The sequence below is a fragment of the Dermacentor variabilis genome, chromosome 4 (genome assembly GCF_050947875.1).
Source record: "Dermacentor variabilis isolate Ectoservices chromosome 4, ASM5094787v1, whole genome shotgun sequence".
NCBI classification, from domain to species: Eukaryota; Metazoa; Arthropoda; class Arachnida; order Ixodida; family Ixodidae; genus Dermacentor; species Dermacentor variabilis.
Window position 1 is genome coordinate 1,083,940 of NC_134571.1, and position 11,741 is coordinate 1,095,680.

Sequence of the window (11,741 nt, forward strand, 5' to 3'; positions counted from 1 at the left end):
ACAGATTCTCTACTGCCAGAGCTCACCGAGGCGAAAGCCGCACTGCCGCACCACCACTACTCGCGGCTTTCCGCCAAGTAACGCAGAACCTACAACCAACACACAAGCAACGCACGTAGTACGTACAATGACATGAGCAATGTTGAAAACGCGGGGTCCAGAGAACGATCACGCCGTGGACGAACACGCCACGGCGTCGCTCGGCGCCAGCATCGCGCCTTCTCAAAAATCCCTAAACGATGCTGTCCCTAGGCACCTAGGATCAGGTCACGTGAGGGATTTTTGTACGACAAATAGACGCACGCCTACCTACGGCATAGAGTTTCCTACAAGAATTACATTTTGTAGGAAACTCCATGACCTACGGTAGCATATACCATAGAGTTTCTCACTACATGGCATATACAGTAATACCTGTGTCACACGGGCACATTTGGAAGGCCTTCCAGTCAACGGCCTTTGAAACGCCACCACTGTATCGACTCAAAGGAGTTGTCGCGCTGCTACACGGCACTTTTGAAAGGCCGCTGAGTGGTTCAGGCGTTTCTCGAAAAATTGTGTGGCGCTGCGGATCTTTATTTTCGTTTTCATGTCACGAAAAGTTAAACAACATATAAAACCATTTAAAAGCACTATAATTTCTGTTATGTTTGTTTATACATTAAAAAATTTGTTTATACATTGCCATACATATATGTTTAGCTTTTAAGTTGTTGAGTAGCGAAACTGCGGCAGCGTTTGCGCTGCTCGATGCGGCTGCCGTTTTGTTGTGTGTTCGCACATGTCAAGTGGCAAAAACACTTTATTGAATAATGAATAACACTCATATATAGTATATTTAGAACATTTGGTTTGATTTGTTCTTTCTAACCGTGAGCACGAGCACACTGTGAACGAGAGAGGGCATGTTCGCGCTGTTTCCGCTTCCGTTGCTCAAAGGCCATCGAGATTTCGATAGAGTTGTAGGGTGCTCCGTTGACTCGACAGACTGTTGACTCGGCGGCCTTCGAAACCGCCCGTGTAGCAGCTCGAACTTGACCTTTGAGTCAACTGACTATCGGTTGGAAGGCCTTCCAAATGTTCTACTAACTCTATGCTTCCAAACGCCCGTGTGACACGGGTATGGATGGATGGATGTTATGAGCGTCCCCTTTGAAACGGGGCGGTGGCTTGCGCCACCAAGCTCTTGCTACTATGCTGCCTAATATCCTACCTAGGTTAACCAATGAGAAACAAAAAAAAAGACACTATGAACTACCACGTCCAAATTTTCTGATACCCTATTGCGAACTGTGCTTTTGTACGTCTCCGTCTTTTGTCGTTTCCCTACTTTTCTTCCACCAATCCTCCAATCGCCTCTTACTGATGTCTGTTGTGGACCTGTTTGCTTTACCATTGCTCCCGCTGAACCCAAGGGCTTCAAGGAGGCCAGTGGTGCCTAAATCGACCGCTGGATAGACGTCTTCACATTCTAATAAAATATGCTCCGTCGTTTCCCTAGCTTTACCACAGCAAGCACATGCTTCTTCTTCCTTCTTATATCTCGCTTTATAGGTGCGTGTTCTAAGGCATCCCGATCTCGCTTCGAAAAGTAATGAGCTTCCCTTTGAGTTATCATAAATGGTTTCTTTCCTAATTTCGTTTTTTCCCCTTAAGTAGTTTCCCCTTAAAGGGACCCTGAAACGCTTTTGACGATTTTCTACAAACGTACTGAGTCGTTAGAGTAGGTCCTTCTGATCATTAATTGACACATCTAAGTGCTCTGCGTAAAGCGTGTAATTTATTATAAGGTTTTAAAAATGCACATCGCTGCCGATCGCAGCGCACTGCTCGGCGGAATTTTAAGCCGCCCCTACCCATATGACCGAAATCACCCACACGACGTCAGTGGGGCGAGCTATCCGATTGGCTGACAAGGGCGCGTGATCGATAATTTTTCCAACTTTATGGTAAACAAATAATCTTTGTAATAGTTGGAATGTTAGTTAATTTGTTTTTATGAAAAGAAAGTAACATAAAGAGAATGCACAAGAACAATTTTTCAGTACATTAAGCACTTCCGGCACACAGCAAGTGTCGTCTGCTTGTGTTACAACGTACTCCATTTTGACGAGAGCTCCGCGGTCACAGTTGGTCTCAGTCTTTTCGCGAGCACTATGATTCGACTTTGTTGCCTTGTGGACTGCAAACGTAGCGACTGGCAATATGTTAAGCTGCGACATCGTGTCCCTCTGCAAGGCAGCGTACGAGCGAACTGGCTGCTGCGCATCGGACTACCGCTATCCGATCGGCGCCAGGATTTGCGCGTTTGTGGCCGTCACTTTACACCGGAAGATTACTAACGCAACAGCGTTTCGCGAGTCCCGTATTAGGGCAAACGTAAGCGCAAGGGGACAGGGTCTGGCCGCTTGACTGTGCCGTAACGGGATGAGCCGAGATGAGCAGAAGGGCAAATGTGAATGGTCTGCACGGTGCAGCCACCTGGTGGCATAGAGCGCAACCATACACAGTAGCAGCAACGAAGCGTATTCTTTGCTGCTGGTGCGTATTTTTCGCAGGAGTGTAATCATCGACACGTTGTTTTTATAAATGTTTAAAATGTTTTACACTTGGTTAGAGCAATATTAGCGCTTTGTTTGGCTGGTTAAGCGCTGCGCCAACAAGTGTCTGGACCGTGTAGACCGATCAGGCCGCTCACGTACGTCTACGCCAAAGTTCCTTCATCAGCTTGAGTTTATGCCTCCAATGATTTGCCGAAATGACCAGCTTGCCTGTGGTTAACGGAATACCAGACACGTTCGGCGCTACGACAGAATGCTCGCAACGCACGCTGCTTCGATAGCTCTCGCTTGGGGTCGACAGCCAAGCGGCTAGCGGAGAGGTCTCGCGCGGGCGGGGGCGGGCTCCAAAACAAACGGAAGTGGACGATGTGACGTCGCATCGTGACGCAGGACCAGTGAAGGCGGAGCGTAGCCCCGCTCGCTCGGCGAACGAGTTGAGGAGGAAAAGCGTGGATGGGTAGAAGGGTAACTTCTAATCGCTTGTAGCTCCATTAATACGTAACGCTTCACTCAAATTGTGGTGCGAATGTTCTACTTAAGCTGTACCCCACGAGTCTACAAAATTTGTCCGAACCGTTTCAGGGGCCCTTTAAACGCTTTCTGGTTGAGCAACGCCATCTGGCATCTGCCCCGCTAAGTTCCATGCGCTGCCGCTGCTTATTTTCGTACCACTGCGGAAGGTACAGTTTGCCTTCTCTAATGTTGGTTCTTATTCTATGTAATTGCGCCAACCGAACGGGCGTGGAACGTTCTTGCAGTTCTTACACATTTTTGGCTTTTGTAGGACTTGCGTTACCATTATTTGCGCATCTCGTTTTTTTTTTTCACCGTCTTGTGACTGCGTGGCGACAGTGAACTCGCTGCGGATAGCTTCAAGAACTTCGCTATTTTGGATACAATCGCGTTTTGGATCGTACATGTCAGATATGTGCGCAGCAGCGCACCACTATCACTACGGCGATGGCCGTGCTTCGAGCGCAGAAATGTATCTACACCGGCTTTCGGGCCAAGAAAAGGAGCCGCACATTGTGAGTGTCGACCACAGTTACGCCAAGGCGTGGAATGCCCACCCGGACTCGCACCATGCAAAACCAGCAAAGCTTCTCTTCATGAAGGATGTATTTTTTTCTGAGAGCAAGACAGGAATCCGCGAAAATGTTGTGGTGAATGTCGAAACTTGGAAAGGTGTGGACACACCTCCATACGATGGGAGCAAGACGCGTAACCTTATGAGCGAATGCGAGCGCAGCGCATCCGTTTCATCCAGGCCGGACGCAGACGCAACCATGTGGGATGAAAATGTGAAAAGGCTGGGCTGGACCAGCTCTCAGCATCGAGCGTTCAACCATGTTCTGCGACTCCTTCACGCGGACCGGTTGGCACGACTAGCCTACAACAACAATGCCAATGAGCCAGTTCTGCGGCGACTGGCCGTGGACCGGACTGCTCGTCGGCTGAGGCGCATCATGGGGTTGTTTAGCTGGGACTTGAAACTGCTTCAGTGGCTGCATCAGCTGTTGATGGAAAAAGCCACTGTCTCCTATGTTGCAGCCTATATGGACGCTTTGCAAGCCCTGAGGGCGCAGATCCCTCAGCTCATCGACAAGCTGGTGGCTCGGCAAGCAACGCCCGGGCGCTCGACCGGCCCCGATGCCGTGGGTATGCTGCTGCGACGCCCCTGGGACCCAGTGGCGCCTTTCCTGAGTCAGCACAAGCCAAAACGGCTGCCCTGTTCTCCTCTGCTGGTGGTGTGCCCAGGCGGCCCACGACCCCAGGCGGCTGGTCTGCCCCGCTCCAAATTTTGGACCTCTCAGCTATCCGTGCTGGGCAAGCTGGTGGCCGTAGATCCTGTGCCGACTACGCCGCCAAACGCCAGCCTCAACCAGGTACTGGAGGCCATGGTGGCTGCTGCACGGGCCAAGGTCCTTGAGCTCAAGAGCCATTTTTCGTCAAGGCCGATCATCTTAATTGGATGGATGATAGGCGGCCTTGTTGCATGTCAAGTTTCATTGATGGAGTCTGTTGCCGCTGTCGTGTGCTTCGGTTTCCCGCTAGTTGGGCTGAGTGGATCTCGAGACGTGGATGACCCGCTGCTGGATAGCCACACACCTACACTGTTTGTGGTCGGCCAGAATGCCCTGTCGTGCAGCATGGACGAGCTGGAGAACTTCCGAGAGCACATGAAGGCGGTGTCGGGCCTTGTGGTGGTCGGTGGAGCCGATGATTCACTTCACATGTGTGCCCTCAAAAAGCGTCTTGAGGGCGTTACTCAGTCGATGGTGGATCGGTGTGTCTTGGATGAAGTTGGGTCATTTCTGCAATGGGTGCTTAGTGCACCACACATGGGTCCAGCTGGAAGCATGGCATCTAAGGTCACAGCTGCTACAGCTACATCTCTTGCTGCACGACGATGTTCGCAGGCTCCACTGCCTGAAAGCTCATGCCAAGTTGCCCTTGGTCGTCGTCAAGGCCGACAATATCGATCTCATTTCCACCACCAATCCTCTTCTGGGAGCTCCAACATGGACAGTGTAATTTGTTCAAGCTCGAAATCCAGCTTTGTTGCAACTGGTATGCACACAAAGCGTGGTTCTGGACGCCGTGTTGGGAGACCCCCCAAGCAGGTCACCGAAAAACCTACCTTTAGCAGCTTCGCACCCCTGAAAGTGCCTCGTCCCCTGGCAGGACAACAGCGCAAGCGTACCCTTGTAGCACCCACTACATGGCCAGCTGGCAGCCCATCCCAACCATCCTTGCAAAGTGAGCATCGCATTCTGCCTGGCCCGCCGGCAGCCCCTGATGATACAGTGCCATTGAGTGAGCTAGTAAGTCACTCAAGTGAAGTTGACCTCATGCCGACATCTTCACTTTGGTCACAGTCCCTCATAGCTGACCCACAAAGCAGTCCCTGCTTCAGCTCTTCACCAATGTCATCACCCATGAGCAAATTTCAGCAGAAGGTTCATTGCACAGGCAAGCCTTTAGACACACCCCCACAATTGGCTCAGTGTGTTGCCGGTGAGGGTGAACTCCAGCACACACTCGATGCATGTTCGGCAAACAGCACAGCAGAAGAACGGCTCAAGGAGGAAGGCAAGTTTGTTAGCCTGGCAGATGGTGGTGTCCGAACAAGCCAGCTACAAAAGAGTCTCCAGCCGTTGAACGAGCTACAAGCGGTGTGCTCAACGCAAGCAGCAAATAGCCCATTCTGCCAAATGGTGCTGCCGGCCAGCCGTGCTATTTCCATGGTTGTGACACCAACTAAGATGGAGCTGCATTCAGGACACTCTGGCATTTGCAGCTTAAGTGGGCTACCCCTTGGCCACACTGCAAGTAAGGAGATACTGCAGCCACTGCAGTGTGTTCGAAGTAGAGAGTCCAGTGCACTGGAAATGCTGGCAGAGGCATCAAGCACTCACCGTGACAGTGACTCTTCTGTCTGTAGCACATCACAGATGCCACCTACAAAGACTTTGGGTACATCCCATGCTGTAAAAGGCATGCCTAGCAGGTACAAAGCCTCCTTCTCACTGCCTTCAACAGCAGCAACAAGAACAAGAAAGGTTCGAATGCCACGTTTCTATGACAGCTGATGTAGCCTAGCCATAATTAAAAATGTACCAGAAAAAGGAAACGTCTGAGTGGGAGTTACTGGGTCAAGCATCATGCATCACCTGCAGCAATTAGTCCGTTTTTGTCACCCACACACACCCAGTGATTTGGTCCACAGCTTCTCAATAGAAAAAGAATGTGCACACAGTGGAATTTTTTTTTTTGCATTGAACTTGAATTCAGTATCAATTAGATATGGTGCACCAGGAATTATATTTAAAGTTTACATAAAGAAATAGGCTGCTACTTTAACATGCTCATTGCTGTAGCACTTGGTCTTTATTCCTGTACATGAAGACTCACCTTATCCTATGCTTGTCCCATTCCTCAGTGTGTCATGATTCAATGGTAAGTAACAAAAGAGTGCTCCTTTGTAACTTCCTCGTAGTGTAGAGAGGTCAGATACAAACGACAGGTCAGGTACAAAGCAACAAGATTTTTTCCTCTCCTTTGGTTTCTAGCAAAAGTGTTGCTTGTGCGCGGCAGGAAAGCCCTGCACAGGGAGAAACAATTGCCATCACCCACATTGCTGTAAACTTGTTATACCAAGTATGGACATGCAATTTGCTTGTCATTCTTTTTTCTACTGTCCATAGACATTTGCCAATTCGGTAATTATGGTATGAAGCATTAATTCCTCTATAACATGATGGATAATTGCCATCCTTTATTGTGACAGAAGTAATTTTAAGCATGTTGTCGTGGACCATAAGTGAGTTAACCGATTCAACTTGGTGAACCGTTGATCTTGCCATTAACTGTGTTTAGTCAGCTTGTGCCATACTAAAGTGCATCAAGCCGTCCCTTGGAACACCAAATTTGTCCTGTTTCTTTTGATGGGCCTGTGCATTCGGCACCGGATAACAACCGAGAAGACGATGGGGACACTGTGTTTTAAGAAAAGACCAGCCAAAGAAAGACGCACGCAGGAAACATACAAAAATACAGGGACCAGCCTCTTTGCTGTCTTCTTGCATGTTTCCTGTGTGTGTGTTTTTTTTCGCTGTTTTTTTTTGTTAATGCAATGCACCAACTAGCCTAACAATGTTTTACTAGACACTTTGTTGTCGGAGAAGTAACGATAGAGAATCCACTTGTATGCAGGACCTACAATTCTGCTGGAATATACTTTCCTGCAAATTTCAGTTGGGTGGCTGCTTTTCTTGGCTCTGCAGCCATATGTCCCTAATAAAAGCCCACCGACTATGTACACTTGGCCACAAATTTTACAGAACATGAAGTAAGAAAAAGATAAATATATGCACAGCCTCACAGCGTAGCCTAGTATTCACATTTACAGCATCTCCCAGTATATGTGAACAACATTGTGATGCTCATTTTTACTGACTACTGCTGCAGGCTGGTCGGAAATAGAACATTTTCTGAGATCCGTGTAGGCCGTAAGCTTTTGTGGTTGACTGTACCTACATTAAACGTTCATCTCAGCTGGAATCTATATAAAGCACGTTTCATAGAGTGTGCTGCAATGACCAAGGGAATGAGACTTTTTTGACTGAACAGCTCACCGTCACAGAAGTTTGCTCATGCATGGCATTCGGTGGTGGGTATTGTCTGGTACTGTATACAGGTGCTGCACTGGTTTCTTCTCATTGAATTAAGTCTGTATATGCATGTTTGCAGCATTATTTGATATGTAGTGGCCACTACACCCTCTCCTGCATTCATTCTAACCTGACAAAAAGTAAATTTGTTTGACTCTGCCCTTGTTATAGATTATGCCCATTTCTGACCTTCATCTTGATACGTGGCCACATAAATCTGAAGAGTGCCAAGTGCATGTGCAAACGAGTTGCTTATTCGTTCTTGATGCTTCACAGTACTTATAAAACTGTGCATCATGACGTTTAATCTAATGACAGAAACTTGCTAACATCAGCGCTATGATGTTAAAATTGTTTTATAATAATGGTGAAAATGCTGTTAATAATATGAAAACATTGAAAGGCTTCCAATGTTCGATTTGCTTTTGGCACTGGTTCACTGTAAAACTTATTTGTACGCTTGGACTGTTAAGTATTGCTTTACAAGTTCAACATTCTATACTTGTGATTGTAAGTTGATGTGGTGTGAACAGCAGCATATGTCTAATCCACTACCAAAAACATGTTTGTGGTTTGCCCTCCATGGTCCTGTTGTACTGCCTAGGTGGTGCAGCGAAAATGCCAGTCAACAGTGCCCTCAATGCCGTAGTTATAACGTAGCACAAAACCTGAGCCTCTCTTATTGAGTGTATGGAGCTGCATTGTAATATTTGTTGACCACATTTGTGCTGCAGTGGGAATATTGTAAACTTTTGTGTATTGAAAGCTTGATCATGTGCACTGTATGTCACAAAAAAAAAAGGAAACTGCTGTACCAATGTGGCTAGCAAGAGGTCGTAGGTGCAGTTTCAATATGCCACTGCTTTCAATCACTGCAAAAGTTGCATGGCATCAAGCTGCTACGAACTCTTGCAAGGTACTTCTTTGTGCAAATCATCTCGGAATCATGGCCCATCATAGGTTGTTTCATCAGTTAGTCAAGTTGATCAAAAGATGAGGTCAGGGCCATCACTAATTGGCCCTGGTGCAGTTAACACTTGTCGGCGAGCCACGGCCCTGCTTCTAGAGAAAGTACAAATTTCCGTCAATGGCCAACAATAAATCACTGAATTGTGTCTTGTTAGCTTTGTGTTATTCAAGCAAAAGATTCCTTACAGTGTGCAAGCATAATTGTTCTGTTGTTTTGCCATTTATCTGCTTACAGTGATGGCATTGAGGGCCCCTTACCACGTCCTCTTAGTTATTTACAAAGAAAATCATGCCATCTAGGGAGTTCTGTACTGCAAGAATTCAATTTGCAGGTCCTGATGAGCAATGATAACACAATAGCATTACCAGGATAAGCTTACCCATGCATTTTATGACTGCCTCTGGGATCAGTAGATATTACAAACACGTGCAAGGATTTGCCCGCCTCACTTTGTGACATTAACAAGAAAGGCTGGTGCGGGTGTTCTGTAATGTTAAAAATGATTATTACGTAGTACCCGAGATAAAAGCAAGTGAAATTGTGTGAGGCCATGGTGCAAGCAAATGGGCTGCCCCCGTCTCACCTTCCCATTGCCGGGAAGCAACATTCCTGCTTTCTCAGACCATGTGATCCCCGAGGGCCCAGCTCTTTCCTGCACAGCACATTTCCATGGGCAGTTTTTCATCCTCGGTGTTTCACGTGAATGCTCGAACTGTTCGCATTGCTACTGTTGACTCTTTGTACACTGCAGGTGCTACATGTGGAACATCGCAGGTGGTGCAGCGAGTGGCTCTTCAGGAAAGGGCACTGGGCTTTCGTTAAAATTGCATGATATTCTTGTGGTGGGCATAAACGTAATATTTTGCAGACTTTCTTTCACTTAGCTTGTTTAAGCACCTGTTGTACCGAAGCGCATTGCTATATGCCTGCATCAGACAGGATATAGTTGATTAGATAAGGTCACAGCTTAGATTAAATAGAGCACTGCTCTTAGGTGCCCGTTCCTCCGTTGAGCGTCGGCATGCCTCATCCTCCCTTGGCATAACCAAGCGAACGAGCACAGGAAAGAGCGAAGAGAGTGCAAGGAGGAAAGTGGAGGACGCCACCTTGAAGCACCACTACATGGCGCTTGCATATGTGGAACCGGCCATGCGGGGGAAAGAGAAAAAAGACCAGAAAGCTTGCCTTTGCTCATAGCTTTCATCGCAAGCGCTTCCCAGTAAAGATTATGATTGCATAAGCTGCAATGGCCTGGAAGCGGCCAATGTGTGGCCAGTCCATATATAGCGCTGCGTGTCGCAGCTCTGCCAGTCTGTACGGTGATCAGTATGATGCCTCAATACATCGCAAGATGAAAACACGTATAAAGCAGTGCTCAAGTTTCACATTGGGGAGTATTGCAATCGTCGGTATTCTTTATTACTTTTCAGCAAGCACCATTTGACATAGAATTTAGGATAGCAGGATAAAAATGGGTCAAGAAAGGCCGCATGCAAGTTCATTTGAGCAGTCGCGGCATCATGACTGTTTAATTATATCGCAGTCACTTAAAGGGGCCCTGAAACACTTTGTGAACATACTAAAATACGGCAAATGTACAACATGAGGCTCCTGTGAACATGTTAGCCAAATATTATTGCACTGCATGCTGGAGGGAACTTACAATCTCTTGTCGAAAACGGAAAAACCGCTTCTGCAATGTCATCACGCAGGCTCATCGCAAGCAACTGAACCCGCCAACAGCTATTGGCTGATTTCGTGATCGTAATAACATTGCTACTAATACATAATTGCTCATTTTGAGTTAAATAAATGAAATGTATGTATTACTGCATTCTCAAAAAGGCCGAAAAATAATTTCATCTTTCCACTGCTGGTCTATGCATGACAGTTTCGCATAGCTGCATCTGCTACGCGTGGCTTCTGAGATGGTGACATAGCGTAGTCTACCGCGGCTGCAACAAGCCCTTTCGCTGTCGAGACACTCAACTTTTGGGCAGGGATTTTTCCCCTTGGCTTCCCCTAGTGCACTAGCAGAGATGGAAAGAGATTGCATGTTGGTGCAATAACTCTACTTATACTTGAAAGATTTGAAAAACTTTTGTAGCATGATATTTGTGAGATAATGTCTTTTAATAGTGAGGCCATATTGCGATTAGTTAAAAAGTGTTTCAGGGCCCTTTTAAATATGCCAGGCAAGCAGAACTTGTTGCTGTGCGATGTTTGAATCCCACCGATGGCAACGGTTGTTGTGGTCGCACCGATGGTACGACCTGATGGGAACTCGGCGCTGACGCCCGTGGTTGCACCTGGGTCGCAAGCCCCAAGGGTAGCGTTGGCCTGGCGGCCTGGGGTACAACTGGAAGCATCCGAAGGTCCCGGCAAAGCATGAGTCGACTGGTAACAACAAAACAACTTGTTTATTTTAACATCGCAAAGAGTTGGCGGTCAGGTTGACCGAAGTAGAGAGACGGGAGAGCACTTTTCTCAACAGAAGAAATCGAAGCCCTCTTTTTGGCGTCCGGGGGCAGCTGCTTTTATACTCTCGCAGTTGAGGGCAAGAAGGAACCCCTCAATAGACGAGCACGTGATTGTACAATGAGATAAGGTGACGCATACTGTCGTAGCGCCGCCGGTCGGGCACAAAGACTGGGAGGAGAAGGTAACTCCTACTCTCGTAGCGCCTTCGGTCGGGCACAATGGCTGGGAGGAGAAGGAGACTTCTACTCTCGTAGCGCCTTCGGTCGGGCACAATGGCACATACACTCACACACGCACATGAAGACACGTGGCATCGGAACATGCCTGGACGCGCTTGGCGGGGAGCGTAGCGGCGACGCCGAACGGGCCAAAATGTCTGCCGCTTTGTTGCAGTCGCGCCGGCTAAACCGCGCGTCGTAGGCGAAACGTAACAGCGAGTTGTTACGTCTCAATCACAGCCCGAAGGGCACAAACACATGCACATACAATGTTGAGCACACACACACAAAAAGAAAGACAAACGGAGTGCCAACTGAAATTTTATTTCATGGGACA

At 47.7% G+C, this 11,741-nt stretch overlaps 1 protein-coding gene across 1 annotated transcript; it reads left to right on the plus strand.

The window, feature by feature from the left end:
* Nucleotides 1-3,196: 3,196 nt before the first annotated feature.
* Rcd1 (Reduction in Cnn dots 1) lies at nucleotides 3,197-8,854 on the plus strand. The gene has a single exon (XM_075687926.1). It carries the CDS (start codon nucleotides 3,479-3,481, stop codon nucleotides 6,152-6,154), a length of 2,676 nt encoding a protein of 891 aa, XP_075544041.1. The 5' UTR covers nucleotides 3,197-3,478; the 3' UTR covers nucleotides 6,155-8,854.
* The last annotated feature ends 2,887 nt before the right edge of the window (nucleotides 8,855-11,741 follow it).

Excerpts from the sequence above, each read along its gene's own strand:
- Rcd1 (XM_075687926.1), top strand. The coding sequence starts at position 3,479 with ATGTCAGATATGTGCGCAGCAGCGCACCACTATCACTACGGCGATGGC.